Source organism: Prionailurus viverrinus, chromosome A2 (assembly GCF_022837055.1).
Source record: "Prionailurus viverrinus isolate Anna chromosome A2, UM_Priviv_1.0, whole genome shotgun sequence".
Taxonomy (NCBI): domain Eukaryota; kingdom Metazoa; phylum Chordata; class Mammalia; order Carnivora; family Felidae; genus Prionailurus; species Prionailurus viverrinus.
In genome coordinates, this window is record NC_062562.1 from 17,044,019 (window position 1) to 17,061,216 (window position 17,198).

The 17,198-nt window shown below is 50.4% G+C and overlaps 2 protein-coding genes and 1 long non-coding RNA gene across 13 annotated transcripts; 2 read left to right on the forward strand and 1 right to left on the reverse strand.

The window, feature by feature from the left end:
* The first annotated feature begins 708 nt into the window (after window positions 1-708).
* Window positions 709-14,996, forward strand: ATRIP (ATR interacting protein). Of its 7 annotated transcripts, none has more exons than XM_047840655.1 (14): window positions 709-1,050; window positions 2,937-3,067; window positions 4,191-4,361; window positions 6,194-6,312; window positions 7,509-7,666; window positions 9,072-9,173; window positions 9,488-9,617; window positions 9,801-10,490; window positions 13,065-13,201; window positions 13,366-13,457; window positions 13,890-13,970; window positions 14,177-14,429; window positions 14,702-14,738; window positions 14,835-14,996. In XM_047840655.1, coding segments are annotated over exons 1-14 (2,349 nt in total). In that variant the 5' UTR covers window positions 709-803; the 3' UTR covers window positions 14,836-14,996. The 7 variants fall into 7 exon arrangements, 6 of the variants coding, with proteins under 6 accessions (XP_047696611.1, XP_047696620.1, XP_047696573.1 ...); XM_047840664.1 differs by having other exon boundaries at window positions 14,705-14,738; XR_007148178.1 differs by having other exon boundaries at window positions 14,177-14,738.
* On the reverse strand, window positions 968-14,214 carry LOC125155400 (uncharacterized). Of its 5 annotated transcripts, none has more exons than XR_007148203.1 (5): window positions 14,085-14,214; window positions 11,188-11,325; window positions 6,167-10,261; window positions 5,431-5,778; window positions 968-2,978 (listed from the first exon to the last, which is right to left on the reverse strand). It is a non-coding gene; the product is annotated as an uncharacterized LOC125155400 (long non-coding RNA). The 5 variants fall into 5 exon arrangements; XR_007148199.1 differs by having other exon boundaries at window positions 972-2,978; window positions 5,431-6,324; window positions 10,094-10,261; XR_007148198.1 differs by having other exon boundaries at window positions 5,648-10,261.
* Window positions 14,997-15,970: 974 nt separating the features above from the next.
* TREX1 (three prime repair exonuclease 1) lies at window positions 15,971-16,957 on the forward strand. Its single transcript, XM_047840672.1, has one exon. The coding sequence runs from the start codon at window positions 15,971-15,973 to the stop codon at window positions 16,913-16,915; it is 945 nt and encodes a 314-aa protein (XP_047696628.1). The 3' UTR covers window positions 16,916-16,957.
* The last annotated feature ends 241 nt before the right edge of the window (window positions 16,958-17,198 follow it).

Genomic DNA, 17,198 nt, shown 5'->3' on the forward strand with positions numbered 1-17,198 from the left:
CTTTCTTGACCTCCTGAGCCTTATTCATTTATGACATGTCCTTGGGACAAAAACACTCAGCCACTCTCAGAGAAGTGAATGTTAACAGTCTGACAGTTCCCACATTCTCCAACACAGGCACATCGTTCTCAGGATCACCCCTCTTCCTTACACCTTTCTTCCCCAAACCTACCTTAAATGCACACATTCAAAACATTTACTGTTCTCTAAGATGTCTGCTCACAAAAGCTGTATTCATACTCTTCACCCAACCCCGCTCTCCCAGACTCTTTCCTCCCCGAGAGAGCCTCTGGGTATGTAAGAGGTTGAGTCCAGCGGGAGGAAAACAGCGAAGTCGCAGAGACCAAACCCCTGAATGCTGCGGGTCTCGATTCACAGGTGTACGTGTGAATGTCAGGGCGAACTCCACCGAGGATGTATACTGGATGCCAGGGAGGGGCGCGGAGGCCCCCGCGCTGTAAGGCTGGTGAGCCTCGGCCCTGCTCTCCAGTAACGTGGATAGCGGTGCACAACGCCCGCCACTCGCCTACGGACAGCCAGCCGCCGGTATTTGAGCACCAGGCAGAACTGGGCTGGGAGGGCGGGGCAACACCTAGAAAGGCCGGCACTCAGCGGAGCACGGCGACGCGTTCAGATTCGGTCATTCTTCCGCGCTCTCCGGCTGGCAGCCGATTCGCCCGTGGGCTCGGGGGCGTGGCCCTAGCGGCTGAGGCGAGCGGCGGCGCGCGGGCGGTTGGTCCAGCCCTCTGGTCTCGCGGCGACCAGGCCTTACTCGGTGCCCTGGGAGACTGACCAGCGGAGGCATGGCTGGAACCCCCGCGCCGGGCAGCAGGAGGCGGAGCGGGCTTCCGGCGCCTAGCTCTGGCCCGCCGCCCAGCACCGGGCACCCTCCGAGCAAGCGAGCCCGAGGCTTCCCCGCAGCCGCTGCCCCGGACCCCGAAGACCCGTTCGGCGCGCACGGGGATTTCACCGCTGACGACCTGGAGGAACTCGACACCCTCGCGTCGCAGGCCCTGAGCCAGTGCCCGGCCGCTCCTCGGGACGTGTCCAGTGAGTGCGCCTCGGGGCCTTTTCCCGGAGGGTGGTGCAGATCTCGCCAGAACTACGTGATGGCTGTGGCTTCAGAACCCCACGGCGACCGCTGACCCAGTGTCTTGCACCCACGCTGCCGTTCTCAAAATATAGGAACGGCTTCATTTAGGCACAGGTTGTGTTCCAAAAGGTCCTTTGAGTTGTGGGAGTACTGTATTAAGAATGTCAAAACAGCCGATTTGAAATACAGAAAGTTCAGTTAACCTTTTCCTGTAGTTAAAATTTGGGCCACCAAGTTCTTGGTTCTAGGCAAAGATCCTTGGAACACAACCACCATCATCAGAACCGTCACTACCTACCCATGGGGACCCATTCTTGTGACAGGTTTAAGAGGCTTTAGATCTAACGAAGATTACTGTCCTCCTTGGGCCACATGAACATAAGAAGGGCCTAGCTGAGGCAAGAGATGAAAGAGGTTTATTCCGTTATACAACCAGTAAATTGTACTAGGTGTCCAAAACCTTAGGAACTGCAGCACACTTAGCAATGAACAAAAGACAAAAACTCCTTTCTTCGGGAGCTTACTTTCTAGCTGGGGAGTGAGTGAAGTCTTGTGGGGCTCACAGAAGGAGAAACGTTTTGAGGGCATCTTGCATCTGTACTTGGATATCTCACAGGCATCTTAAATCCCACACATTCCTCTGGGAGTCCAGTCATTCTCCAGTATTGCCAGCATGGTGCCTGGCAAAGCAGACATTCAGAAAACGTTCATTAATGACCAAATATTCTGTACAACCGTGACTACTACCGGTCTCCATCAGGTGGCACAAAGCAACAGTTCCTCTTCCTTGACCATACATCTAATCCCTTGCCAAGTCCTGTAACTTTATCTTCTTTATCCATCTCTGGAACCCATCCTCTTTCCATTATCTCTACCATTCTCCCTGATCTATGTTACAATCATTCCTACCTCTGGATGATCATCTGCTAAATGGTCTCCCCGTTGCCAGTCTTGACTCCCTGTAAGTCAGACTTCACACCACAGCCAGAGTGATCTTTTCAGAACTCAAATCTGGCTTTGTCTCACATAGATACAAGTGCACATCCCTGCTGAAAGCCTTTTCATAGCTTCCCACTGTCTCCAGTATAAAGATCAAAGTCCATATCATGGCCTACAAGGCCCAGCATGGTCTGGCCCTTTCCCACTCTCTCTGGGTTCAAGCCACACTGACCTGCCTTCATTTCTTGAATTCTCCCGACTTCCTTACAAAAATTGCACATTGCTGTTTCTCATACACGGAGTATTCTTCCCATCCATTCCCCATCCCCACTCATCTGCTTAATTCCTGCTTGTTTAGCTCTCACCTCAGTCATCACTTCCTTGGGAAGCCTTCCAGTCATTCCAGTTGGATCCATATACTTGGCTTTCCTATACTTGTTCTCTTGTGTAGCTCTTATCACAGTTGTAATTTTACATTTATTTAATTATTTTTGAATGTCCTCTAAGCTTCATGAGTGTAAGGACTGTATCCATTTTGCTCACCACTGTACCTTTAGAGACTAGACTGTGCCCGGTGCTCAGTAGGTATAGGTATAGGTGCTCAGTAAATATTGTCGAATAACAGATCACCAAGTTCTGACCAGTGAGGTTCCCACAGCACCTTTTCAGCCTTTAGATGATACTCTTAAAATTGAGGGGTGGGGAGTAGGGGGAGGCAGGATCTGTTTGTCATTTCATAAGGATCATTTATGAGTTTGAATCACGTTCTTAGGTTGGAAAATACCTATACTGCTTACTAGATCTTTCTCTAATTTGCTTTCAAGAGTGATTCTTTTCAGCATTGACTGGCAAAAGTGGGAAAGTGTTGGATCCAGAAAAGTATATGGGAACTGTTTTTTTACAGATGTTCATAAGGTCCCCAGATTAGATGGGATGTCAAAAACTCCTGCAGGGAAAAACAGAGAATATGTTCCTGTTAAAGAGAATTTTGAATTAGAGGTACTTCAGGCACAATACAAAGAACTTAAAGAAAAGGTAAGTGACTTGTGCTTTTATAGCTAATGTATGCACTTATGCATGTGTTATAAAGCACCGTAGAATAAACTATATAAAAGTGTTTTTTTAATGTTTATCTATTTTTGAGAGAAAGAGAGTGAGCAGGGGAGGGGCAGAGGGAGAGAGGGGGAGATACAGAATTTGAAGCAGGCTCCAGGCTCTGAGCTGTCAGCACAGAGCGTGACACAGGGCTTGAACCCACGAACCTGTGAGACCATGACCTGAGCCAAAGTCAGATGCTTAACCAACTGAGCCACCCAGGTACCCCTAAAATATATAAAAGTTTTAAAACAAGAGTCCAGGAGCACCTGGGTGGCTCAAGTCAGTTAAGCGACTGACTCTTGTTTTCAGCTCAGGTCATGATCTCATGGTTCATGGGTTCAAGCCCCACATCGGGCTCTGCGCATGAAAAGTGAGGAGCCTGCTTGGGATGCTCTCTCTCCTTCCCTTTCTGCCCCTCCTCCGCTTGCTCTCCCTCTCTCAAATAAACTTAAAAAATAAAGTAAAACAGGAGTCCAGATTCATCCCCACGAAATGAGGGAAGGCTGGGGAAAGAAAGGCAGAAAATTTAAACTGGAAGAAACCAAATCCTAATTCCTAACAACTAGTCAACAAAGGAAACTGTACATCAGATCCAAAAAGTGATACAAACTTTCTGTCACAGCACTGAGACAAATTTATAGCATATGTCTTTTATAAGGAACACAACATCATAAAGGCTACTGTATTTGTTAGCAGTTTTACAAAAAAGCAGACATCCTTTATGTGACCATCTGTAGGTCCCTAGGAAAACTAGAAACATAGTATGAAACTTGAGATCTGTGAAGTGTGTGACCCAGATTGTTTAATACTTACTAGAACCTACAGAATCTGCATGTGTGAATGACAGTGTCTCCTTAAGCTTTCTGAATGTCACCTGTCCCACAAATGGGCCTAGCAGACCATAGTGGTAACTAGTTGGTATGGATATATTTTGAGAACTCATCGATCTGTAGAACATAGTTTACATGTGCTTTCTCTGTCTCCCTAGCTATATGTTGAAACAAGTACATATATAACTTTCCCTTATAAGCGTTTCACAAGATTGATTTTGGATTTACAGATGAAAGCAATGGAAGAAGAAGTTCTCATTAAAAATGGAGAAATAAAAATTTTGCGGGACTCATTGCATCAGACAGAATCCATTCTAGAGGAACAGAGAAGATCACATTTCCTCCTTGAACAAGAGAAAACTCAAGTGCTCAGTGACAAAGAAAAGGAATTTTCAAAAAAGGTGACCCAGAACTGTTCCCCCCCCCCCTTTTTTTTTCCCCCTTGTTCTAGACACAAGCTTTGCCTGCTCACTGAGTTCTTTTAGAAGCAATAATGACCAAAGAGCCTGTAAATCTTCCAGGAAGATTTCAACAGTTTTGTTTTTTTTTTTGTCTTAAATAATTTCTAATATATGCATATACTTTTTTTCCAGGCTCTGCATGAGGTTTGTAAAAGGACTTAGTTGAAACTGCTTTGCTGTGGTAGTTGTGGTAGGTGGTCTTGGCAGGAATAAATCAATAGCTTAGACTTTCCAGAAATAGACTTAAGTAAGAGCTTTTTGGCAGATCAGAAACTCAGTTGACCTAGCTTAGGCCAAAAGGAAATGTATTGACTTCTATACCTAAGTCTGGGAAAAAACAGGTGTGCTGGGGCCTTGAATGACTGGAGCCTTGCCAGGATTCATCTTTACTCCCTAGTTCTACAGACAGACTCCATTCTTATGGTAAAGGATGTGTTCTCCAGAAGCTCCTGGGCTCCTATTTCATAGCTCCAGAGCAAACTGAAAACTTGGGCTCCTTCATCTCAAGGCTCTAATTGTTCTAACCTGGGTCAGGTGCCTGTCCCTGACCCAGTCACTGTAACCACAGAGATGACAGCTCCCATTTAAATCACATAGAGGTAGGGAGGGGCACCTGGGTGGCTCAATCAGTTGGTCATCCGACTTCGGCTCGGGTCATGATCTCACGGTTCGTGAGTTCGAGCCCCACTTTGGGCTCTGTGCTGACAGCTCAGAGCCTGGATCCTGCTTCGGATTCTGTGTCTCCCTCTCTCTCTGCCCTTCCCCCATTCACGCTCTGTCTCTCTGTGTCTCTCGAAAATGAATAAACGTTAAAAATTTTTTTTTAAATCACATAGAGGTAGGGACATGATTGTTTCTCAAGGGAGGGAGTTGCTGTTTTGGGAAGAAATTAATAGGTGTCCATACATACTGCCACTTTCCTTCAGCACTTCCCAAGGCTTCAGTCTCAAGGAATGGATCTTATTCTGCCATCCATTAGCAAATTAGCAAACTTTAAAGAAGCACTAACCTGTGCCCAGCACTAACAGCAGTAGTTTTCCTTCCGCATCCATGATGAAGAGCAAGGGAGTTGTAATCAGACAAACTAGAGTTTGAATCCTGGCTTTATCACATATGATAAATGGCGACCTCAGGGTAGTGACTTCAGCTCTGTGATTCATTTCCATTATCTGTCCCAGGAAATAACTAGAAGGGTTGCTGTAAGACTTAAACAGCCCCACACTTACTGTGACTGGTGCTGTGACTGGTGCCATACAGGCACAGAGTGTGCTCAGGGAATAATAGCAGTTACTGCTGGCCATGGGCTGGAGCAGGTCTCCCCGTGCTGCGTGGCGTTTTGGTAAAATTTCAAGAAGACCTGGAATTGTGCACCATTATGTCCATTAAAAGGTTAACATGTTACTGTGCGATAAGGCGCCTCACCAAGCTCTAGGCTGGGCATTTCACATTCATCCTTCCTATTTAATCCCCCCTAACCACAAAGACAGGGGTTTGTGTTACAGATAAGCCAAAGTTTAAAGAGGCCGAGTAAATGGTATTTGAACCTTCACAAACTACCTTGCAACAGTTCAGGTCAAAATGTCTTTCCAGAATACCATGCTGTCTTTGAGGAGGAAGGGGAAAGCTTGATATTGTAGGGTATCTATGTCACAGCAAACTTTTATACTTATTTCTCATTGTTTGTTTTCCTTTATGAGCTTGAGACTTTGAAGCCCAGAGATATTTTTGCACGTATGATGGGTTACCATGAGTGTGTTGCTTTTGCCTTCCAGCTCCAATCATTGCAGTCCGAACTCCAATTTAAAGATGCTGAGATGAATGAATTAAGGACAAAGCTTCAAAGCAGTGAACGAGCAAATAAATTGGCTGCTCCCTCCATTCTCCATGCCAGGTAATGATGATGCTGGAAGGAGAGTTGTTTTGCATGGTTTATTAGAAAGTCTGAGTAACAATGTCAGGTTAGTCTTGAACGAAGGCTGTTTAAACTTTGCCATTTGGACATAGATCCTCTTTCCTGAAGGCCTCAAAGGTGGTTTAGATGAGGCTTGAATGGTTTGGTGCATCACCGCATAAAGGCCTCACACTCTAGAAGGGCTTCCTCTATAGGACTTTATACTCAGGACTCAAAAAGGGCTGGGAAGATGCTCTCTAAACTTTTGGGGTGACCCAGTCTTCATTTTTATGTAATGTGTTTCAAATAATCAGTTTTGCCCCAAGTGTGAGCGTATTTCAGTCCCAACTACTTGGAATATTTTTTCTCATTTACTGCCTTGGGACCTTTGTCTAATAGCCCCTGCCTTTGCTGTAGATGTGATCAGCTTGTTAATGGTCCTGTCCTGCGCCTTGCCTGCCAGAGAAGTCTGGCACACCGTTGATATCAGCCTTGAATTTTGAACAGTGTGGGTCAGCGTGTCTTTTTCTGAATATTGAACATTCTGCTGCCTTTGTTCATAAGGGACAGGGTATGAAATTAAACTCTTTTTGCCTAGCTTAGTCCAAATAAGACAGGAGAGCAGAGGGGTCCATCCCCACCTCATCACACGTCTCTGACAGAAGGCTCTTGGTGTTGTCTGATGCACTCGGGGGGGGGGGGGGTTAAGACTGCTTCCCTAACACAAAACCCCTGGCACTGAGGAACGGGCTGTTTTCAAGTTGCAAAACACAACAACACGCCTTTTAATAGACCTTCTTTCTACTGAAAATCTTTGAATCCAGCCCCTGGGAACGATTAAATAAGAGGCTGTTCCATATTAAAAAGATTTTGGTGGAATTGGAAGTTGTAATGGAATTATGGCCAATGTTTTGGGGTGATTATTAGAAGAATACAGAAATGAAAGAGTTTTTCCACCATCTGGATCAAAATGCCTTGAGTTTTGCACTGCTATCCTGACTGACAAAGAATGACTAATATATAACAGATAAAAACCTTTGGTCAAAGCACCTAGACATCGGCCATGGGCCGGAGCAGGTTTACCATTTAAACATTTAAACATGAAAAGTTTAACATGTGTTAGAAGTTTTATAACCAGGTATTTTAAGTGGTTTTAGCAGAATCATTACTTTGCTTTCATAGTTAACTTTTTCCAGTCCTAGGAAAAGCCCTTCTGTGGCTATAAAGCCAGAAGCATGTTCTCCACAATTCGGAAAACCATCTTTCCCTACAAAGGAGTCTTTTAGTGCTAACATGTCCCTTCCCCACCCCTTCCAGACAGAGCCAGGATATAAGTCCCTGGTGGGCAGAGAGGGTAAGTCAGTCTGTCTGTCATCTGTTGCCGTGTAACCGATTATTCAACCTTGTGGCTTAAAACAACAATAAGTACTCCTCCTGGTTCTGTGGGACAACAGTTCTGATAAAGAGGAGATGGTTTGTCCCTGTGGGGACTGGAATCACTGAAGGCTCGTCTGGGGCTGGAGGATCTATTCAGAGTGGCTCACTCACATGACTGGCAATGGAGTTCTTCTCCACACGTGGGTCTCTCTACGGAGCTACTTGGGTGATGTCATAACCTGGTGGATGGCCTCCTCTAGAGCTAACAAACCAGAGAGAGCGAGGTGGAAGCTATCCCTTTTATGGCCTGGCCTCGGGAGTCCTATAGCATCACTTTTGCCACGTTCTGTTTGTTAGAAACCATGTTCAACGGGAAGGAAACTAGGCTGCACCTTTTGAAGAGAAGTGTTTGTAGAATTTGCAGGCATATTTTAAAACCTCCCCAGTCACCATCCATTGATGTGCCAGAAACACAGCTAGTATCAGGTACCTGTGTTCCTTGCAGCCTTGAGTTTATACAGCTCAGTCCAGACTGAGGGCATGCTACTGCCTTATAGAGGGACACAGTCTAGCATTGGCAGGTTTTTACTCTGAAAATATACTGTGTCAGTTTATCTTACCATTCCAATACATCGCCTCTCTCCTACCACCATCCACCTGTTCAAGTCGTTGGCCCTCATGCCACCTCTGAGGACCTCAGCCACTCACATTTTTGGTACCTGGCAACTACAGGAACAGTATAGGATGGTGTTGTGGGCAGGCACTGGAGCCCACCAGCCTGACAGGAGTCCCGGTCACACTACTTACTGGCTTGTGTGATTGGAGCAAGTCCCTTAACCCGTGCCTCAGTTTCTCTATATGTAAAATAGAGGAGATAACACCTCCTCTTCGGGTTGCTTTGAGGAACAGATGAGCTAACATGGGTACAGCTCTTAGAACAGGGTTTGTCTGGCACATAATAAGTGTTCGTGGTTACTGCTTTCATGTTATTGCCTCCTTTTAAAGTGGAGCAAACTTTCTTTTCCTTTCCTTTCCTTTCCTTTCCTTTCCTTTCCTTTCCTGTTCCTGTTCCTGTTCCTGTTCCTGTTTTTCATGAGGGAGGCAGTGATGCAAGGGTTCTTGAGTTGCTCTGGTTCTTGATTTGATCCAAGGTTGAGTAAGTAGAACAATCTCTGTTTTAAATTCATTATGGGGTGCCTGGCTGGCCCAGTCCATAGAGCACGTGACTCTCGATCTCAGAGTTGTGCGTTCAAGCCCCGTATTGGGGGTAGAGTTTACTTAAAAAAAAAAAAAAGAGAGAGAAAAAAATGAAACTCGGTACGTTCAAGAGTTTTGATATGCCTGTGCTTTTGTGCTCAAGTTTTGATTCACATTTTATTTAGTTGTAGAGAATAAGAGCCACAATCTGGGAGGTGACCCCATTAAGCAAGAAGAGTCGCAGAAAAGACTTGTTGACAGCTGGATGCAGAGATCAAACACTCAAGGTACCAGAAGCCCTGCTCCATGTGCAGGAGGCCTGCACAGCTCTGGGCATCCTCTGCAGTGCTATGGTAGAATTGCCTCTGAGAAGCAGCACCCCAGGCAGTCCTTCAGAGGGGCCAGGGGAGTAACAGTCTGTGACTTAGCAGAAGACTACAGCAGTTACATCCCAGAGCCCTCAGCACCCACAGGCATCTCAGTGGGGCTTAGTGGCAGCTTAGAGGACAGTTAGCATCCAAGGAATCCTCACTTTTCCTTCTGAAGCCACAGAAAAGGCCTCCCTTGTCAGAACCTTCTAGAATCACCTTGTCTTTTGCAGGTTCCATTTTGATAAACCTTCTCCTGAAGCAGCCTTTGATCCCAGGGTCATCCCTAGGTCTGTGCCACCTCCTGAGCAGTTGTTCTGAGGCTCCTACCAGCACCCTACTGCAGCCACTGGGGTATGGCAGGTAAACCTCAGACTCCTGAAAAGCTGGGAGTTCCCAGGAAGCAAGTTCCTTTCTGGTCCTGGCCAGCCTGGGAGGTCTGTGTGCTGGGTGGGGAAACTAGAGAATTCGGTAGACAGGTTGTTTGGGGCCCTTGACCTTGTCTCCGCCTCACACTTGTATGTTTTCTTTTGTATTTGCTGCTAGTACCTTGACTGGGATTTCAAGCCTGAGGACCACAGGTTCTCGCGATGGGTCATTTCCCCACTTGGCCCTGAGAGAAGCACAGAACCTGGCACTTACTGGATTGAATCTGGTTGCCAGGGATGAAGGCTCATGTGATGGAGACCAAGCAGAGGGAGGCAGAAGGGCCTTCCCACTCTGCCAGCTTCCTGGGGCCGTGCATCTCCTCCCCCTGGTACAGTTCTTTATCGGCTTACACTGCCAGGCTCTGCACGATCTGGCAGCAGTCAAGAGAAGTGGAGCGCCTGCGGACTCACCGACAAGTTCCTCCTACGTGAGCTCTGGGGGAGAGGCCAGCCTTGAGGACTCACTTTGCAACCTGGAAGGCTTCTCTGTGGCTTCACTTAGTGTTCTTCAGCACCTGGTGTGCCACAGCGGAGCGGTCGTCCACCTATTACTATCAGATGCAGGGGTGGATTCTGCCGCTGGGGAAGGAAACCAGAGTCTGGTTCACAGACAAGATCATGGGGATGTGTCCTCAGTCCCAAGGGGGCTTACTGATGACCAAGGCCAGCACCCACTACTGAAGATGCTTCTTCACCTGTTGACTTTCTCTTCTGCAGCAACAGGTCACCTTCAAACCAGTGTCCTGAGCCAGTGTCTTAAGATTTTGGTGAAATTAGCTGAAAATGCTTCCTTTGATTTCCTGCCCAGGTATAACACTGCATGGTAGTCATGATTCTTTGCAGGTCTCACGTGACCTCTTGAGGTCTATCCTGTGGCCCTTATACTTTGCCCACATCTTAGCTATACTGCTCAGGGCTAAGCCTTGGTTTTGTGTTCTGAGGCTTTGTTCAGGGTGTTCTGAAGTGATGGAAAGTGGGGCCAGGTGTTAGGAGAACCAAGGAAGTGGTTTACTTGGCTGAATTCTGCCTCTGTACAGCAGGTAAGCAAAAGACACATGTAATGAAAGGCTTTTAAGACATTATGGAAAAGTGTCCTGCCCCCAGGACAAAGACTGAACCCAGAGCCTTGAACCTAGGCCGTGGATCAGGCAGGTGAAGACCATGTATCACACATTTAAGTTTGGTGGGGTTCCCTAAGGAAGCAGAGGGTGTGGGCAGCCCATAAGCTGACCTTACTGGGAATCTGCTCATCCTCATTGTGCCCGACTCTGGCACAAGCCATAAGTTACCTGTTCCTTCTAAGGTTTGTTGGAAGTGGTTGTATAGTGAACCTAGCTCATGAACACTATTGTCATAAATTCTTAACTTGGGATTCCAGAGCCTCAAGACTGGGAGGAACTGTAAACACCATCCAGCCCATCTCCTCATCCAAAAATCCTGTCTCCCCCTCAGCATGCCACCAAGAGGCCAGTTCTATTTGGATCAACTTTGCTGGCTGCACTTACCTTAAGCTTTTGTCTCTGAGCTTAGCGTACTTGTTTCCCTAAAACACTTCTGGATCCTGGTTTCCTTCTGAAGATATTCCAGCTGGTATGGTCCATCCTAGGGGTGGTCCTCAGAGCCGGGCACAGTACTGCAGTGTACTGTGGGCGACACAATAGGTACAGAACTGTCACGTGTCTGGCATGGACCTACCTCATGGTGGCTGGTTGCTTGTTTCATATTTGTTGAATGAATTCCAGGAAGCACTTTATTACCAGTTCTCTTGGTAGATACACCATCATTCCCTTTCTGTTGGGCTTGTCCACAAGGACATGGAAAAACAGCTATTTGATGGATGCTTTCCATAGGCCAGACAGATGCCTCTGTTTACCAGCTCATGTGACACCCTCAGAGCCCTGCATCCTCACACCTAGCATGGAGCCTGGCTCACTGTAAGCACTCAGTATTTGCTGTACGAATAGAGAGAACATACAGGGCGAGTTTCCAGCTGGTCTCCTTGACTTGCCCTTGATCACGGTCTGGCACCACCTCCCACTCTGCTTCAGAATTCCTGCATCTTGCAGGAGGATCCCCACTACCACACAGCTTCCTGCTCACCTTGGAGTGAAAGCTAAGGACACATGCCACCAAAGCTCTAAAGCAGTATGTGATGCAGCACAAGCAGCCAGGCAGGCAGCAGTCTCGGAAAGGGCACCTTTGCCTACCCGGGCTTGAGGACAAATCATCCCCTCAGACCCACGTCTTCCTACCATATCTGGTGTAGCCATGGTCCTGGGTCATTTCCAGGGTACTGGGATGGCAGGGGCTTTTGAGCAGAGGTCTCATCCCCAGCTTCAAACAGAACAGTAGGACTATTCTCTATTGTGTGTTTGGGGTTTCTGGAAAAAAAATTCTTTTTCTGCTATCCAAAAATAATTTAGAAACCACTGCGTCATATATAAAGATGGATTTTTCTTGCAGATAGTTTCAGGGACTTTAGTGGATTACAGACCATTCTAATGACGAAATTGAGTAACCACCAGGTTAAATCCCAGTTTCCCGCAAATTTCCACACTCTGGTGGCTGAAAACATTCAGCTTACCCACTGTACAGGATTTGCTCTAAAATGATTTCACCCCCAAATAACGAGGCCTTGCTTCCTAATGGCATACTGAGAAATACTTTTAACCCTTGACGGCATGTGCTAAGACACTGCAGATGCATGAAGGGGAACACGTGTAGAATTGCCCTCTCCCCATCCACAAGGCTATGTGGGTTGAGCAAATAGCAGTGGTTGTCTTGGGACTTGGTTCCTTAGTTCTCTTTGCCCATGAGACCTTGGAGAGAGTGTGCCCAGAGCCCAACACCCGTGCACACCCCAAGTGAGCACCTTCTCATAATTGGTAACAGGGGAGCTGGTATTTGCAAAAACAGTCTGCCAGCAAGCAAGGGGTCTCATAAGATCCAACCATAGCCAAGTACACATTTGTCACTTCTGGAACCTGGCCAGCCCTCTGGTAGTAGGCTTATAACATTCACACTTGTTAAGACCTCCCTCCCTATTTGGGAACAGAGGCAAGAAAGAGCCCAGGAGAGTGTGGAAGCCAGGCACCCCGGGTCCAGGGAAGCATCCCCCATTTACAGGTGGCACTGGGCCTGGCAAGGGCCTGTCCTCTCTAAGCCACGGCAATATCACGGTGAAGGCTAGTACCCACTGGTTCACAGGAAACAGATATCCCAGCAAGTATGTGGTGGTTGGCCAGCATTTGAAGCCGGGTCCGAACCACAGCTCCTCCTTGTACCTGCCTGCTCAAAATTTCCCGTTGCCTCTGGTGAAAAGTGAGGATGGTTGTGGGATTGGGGTGCCAGTGTCCCGTTTCTCTGGGCCCCCGTGCTTTAGGTTCCAGTGTGTGTTCCGGGTACTGCCGCAGTGCCTCAGCCCCGAGAGCCCCCTGCCCAGCGTGCTACTGACTGTTGAGCTCCTTTCCCTCCTGGTGGACCACGAGAAGCTCGCGCCTCAGCTCTGCTCCCCCTCAGGTAAAGCAGGGCAGGGGGGGATGGGTGGTTGGGCGGCTCCTGCAGGTTGGAGGGAAGGGTGGTGGCAGGGACAGTTCAGAGGCCTCCTGAGGGCTTCTGCAGCTTGTGCCCTGGGCTCTGGGTAAGAAGGGGACCCTGAATGAGAGGTGGGGCGTCCTTTTCAGAAGGCTGCCTCCTCCTGCTGCTGTACATGTACATCACGTCAAGGCCTGATAAAGTGGCCTCGGAGACACAGTGGCTTCAACTAGAGCAAGAGGTAAAAACTCCAGAGCCTCACCACCCCACCCCACCCAAGGGCCACTGTTCCTCCTTCTTCTGGGGAGAATGGAGTCTTAATGCATTTTGGTAGCAAGAGTTTACCTAGCTGCTAAGAAGGTGAACTCAGTTTGGGGGCTCCATACTACACAGGTACAATACAGGTGGACCCCCGGGTGTCCCAGCACTTGGCAGGGCTGCCTAATAACTGGCCCTACCCTGGCTTGGGGCCTGGAGGCAGGTGGGTTGCTGGTGAGACAGGTATTGATCCTGAGTCTAGCCTGAGAAGGCCCCACACCGTTCCTTGGATGTCACTGTGTGGACAGGCGGCTGCTAAGGGAACCTGGAGCACTTGTAGGAGAAGCCTGAGAAAGCCCTCACTGTGATCAGGCTCTCGTTCTGCCACAGATGGAACAGTCTGCTCTTGTTCTAGGCCGTGTGGCTCCTGGCTAAGCTTGGTGTGCAGAGCCCTGCCTCCCCAGTCACTGGCTCTGTCTGCCAGTGCAACGTGGAGGTGAGTACACGGGCCAACGGCGTGGCAGCTCCGTCAGGGCGGGGGAAGGTGACCCTATGCAAGCACGCCCCTGCTCCTTGTAACCCTGGTGCCACTGCTCGGAGCCCTCCTTACCTGGGGTGGTTAGGAAAGGTGCTGTCCAGCTGAGCAAGCTGTTAGGATGCAGGAACCCTGAGACCTGGCCTCAGTCTTTGCCCTCTCCCTAGGTGGTCAGAGCACTCACAGTGATGCTGCACAGACAGTGGCTGACAGTGCGGAGGGCGGGGGAGCCCCCGAGGACTGAGCAGCAGAAGCGGACTGTGCGGTGTCTGCGGGACACGGTGTTGCTGCTGCACAGCCTCTCCCAGAAGGACAAGCTCTTCACTGTGCACTGTGTGGAGGTCCTACATCAGTATGACCAGGTGATGCCAGGGGTCAGCATGCTGATTCGAGGGCTTCCTGATGTGACAGACTGTGAAGGTAAGCCGGCAGGAGGACCCCTGCCTGCCCCAGCCCACATGCGGAGGTTTCCCTGAAGTTCACGGACAAGTCAGACTTCCTGGCCTTAAGTCAGCAGTCCTCTCTCCACGCAGCCTTTGCTGGCACTGGGGTCGCACTTGTCTTACTGCTCTGGGTCTTCTCTGAGCTTATCAGGCTGCCTTTTGCTTGTATCTGTTGAGTTGGCCTAGCAGAGCCACAGTTTTTCCAGAAACATCGCTGTCTGAATTGCCTTTGTATCACTTTGCTTGCAGTAGCTGAGGGAGCAAGGCCTGGGCGTGGAAGGGACTGGTTAGTTCCTGCGGGCGTGGGGGAGGAGCGGTGGGTCTCCCCCCAGTGCCCGGCACCTCCAGGCCTTCACCACACAACCCTCTTCTCTTGGCTCAGAGGCAGCCCTGGATGACCTGTGTGCCACTGAAACGGATGCGGACGACCCTGAGATGGACTGTAGCTGAGGCCAGTGAGCATGGAGCCACATAGTGGCACCAGAACCACTACTTTCCTCACCGCAGCAACTGATTAAAAGCAGTGACAGGCTGTTTGAGAACACGCCAGCCTTTTGATGTTTCCTGAGTCTGATCTGTGTCGGCTGAGTGGGAGGGATGGTGCAGGAGCCAGACCCAGGGAAGGCTAGGATCCTTCTTCCCGTGTCTGGCTAGAGCTGAGAGCCTGTCCCCATAGTAACAAATCTGCCCTGAGGAAGGAGTCCTGCCCTGCCTGTGGAATTGTCCTGAGTCATCGCTTTGGGCTGAGGCCATGGGAAGAAACCATCCTGTGGCAGGGGAGGAGACAGCCGTCAGCCCTGGCCTATACCAGGGAGACCTGAGAAAGTGGGGCCAAGGAGTGGGTGCAAAGTGGCCACAGCAGGGGTTCCCGGCAGGCGTGAGTCCTGGAGCTAGCCTTCCCTGATGGCCTGGGCACACTGCCCTCATCCTCTGGGCTGGTTCTCATGGTATGAGGGCTCTGGCACATTGTGCCAGCCAGCAGGCCCACAGCTGTAGGTCTGAGGCCTTCAGGGAGTCACGAGGGGGGAGGCTGGGGAGGGGCAGACCTGGCAGGCTGACAAGCAGGGCGGGCCTCGATCAGGACAGCCCATAGGCGGGCTCACGCTAAGTTTCGCTTCCCGCCACTGCTGCCAGCAGCAAGAACCAGCCAGACTGCACCCCGAGTCATTGCTGCCTGCCTGCTACTCGGTAAGTGAGGACCCCTACGGGGATGGGGCAGGGTGGAAAGGCCCCACCCCCCCACCCAAGCCCAGACTAGGTGGGCGCTAGAGGAGGAGCCAAGCCTTCCCCCAGACAGTTGAATGTGCTGGTCCCCCTTAGGAAGCCACCCCACCTTCTCTGGCTTCCTGCTCTGGAAACGGGTCTTAGAGCTCACCGACAGTGCCTGCCTGAGCAGAGAAGGCCAAAGATGTGTTCCTGCCCGCTCCACCCCCACCCGCCTCAGCTCTTTCCACTGGGCACTCATATAGCCCCTCCCCACCCCATGCTCCTCCCCAGGCTCGGCAGCAGGTACCCACCATGGGCTCGCAGGCCCCACCGCCGGGTCCCGTGCAGACCCTTATCTTCTTGGACCTGGAGGCCACTGGCCTGCCTTCCTCCCGGCCCAAGGTCACGGAGCTGTGCCTGCTAGCCGTCCACAGATGTGCCCTGGAGAGCCCACCCACCCCTCAGGGGCAGCCTCCCACAGTGCCCTCGCCGCCCCGGGTGGTGGACAAGCTCTCTCTGTGCGTGGCTCCAGGGAAGGCCTGCAGCCCAGAAGCCAGTAAGATCACGGGCCTCAGCACAGCTGTGCTGGCAGCACATGGGCGTCAACGCTTCGATGCCGACCTGGCCAACCTGCTCCAAGCCTTCCTGCAGCGCCAGCCACAGCCCTGGTGCCTCGTGGCGCACAACGGCGACCGCTATGACTTCCCCTTGCTCCAAGCAGAGCTGGCTTTACTAGGTCTTGCCAGTGTTCTGGACGGTGCCTTCTGTGTGGATAGCATTGCTGCCTTGAAGGCCCTGGAGCAGGCCGGCAGCCACTTGGAGCACGGCCCAAGGAAGAGCTACAGCCTGACCAGCATCTACACACGCCTGTATGGGCAGGCCCCGCCGGACTCCCACATGGCTGAGGGGGACGTCCTAGCCCTGCTCAGCATCTGTCAGTGGAGGCCACAGGCCCTGCTGCGCTGGGTGGATGCTCACGCCAGACCCTTCAGCACTGTCAAGCCCATGTATGGGGTCGTAGCCTCTGCTGGAACCAAACCAGGACCATCTGCCACCGCAGCCACTGTATCCCTGACTAGAGCCAGGGACACTAGTCCTAAGCTTGGCAGGGGCAGGAAGCCCAAAGCCCTTCTTCCAATGGAGGGCCCTGGAGCCTCACCCAGGGAGGGCTTGCTGGCCCCACTGGGCATGCTGGCCTTCCTGACCTTGGCAATAGCCACACTGTATGGGCTGTCCCTGGCCACACCTGGGCAGTAGGCCAAGAAGGAAAGTCTGACTAATAAAGACGCCCCCGCAGCACTGAGTGGCCACTCACCTCTACCCTCCTTGGCAGCCTTAGAGCCTCCTGCACCTCTGCCCACACACTCAGGCACCTGGGGAGGGGGACACGGAGGGTGCCACAGTCTTTGCCTTCACCCTCTCTAGCAGGATGGCCAGACGTCTGAGCCCAGGGAAGGCAGAGAAAGCATGGAAATCCAAGAGGTGGATGAAAATGGTACATGGCCTAATGCCCTGTCCCAGTAGCCAAGGCTCTGAAGAA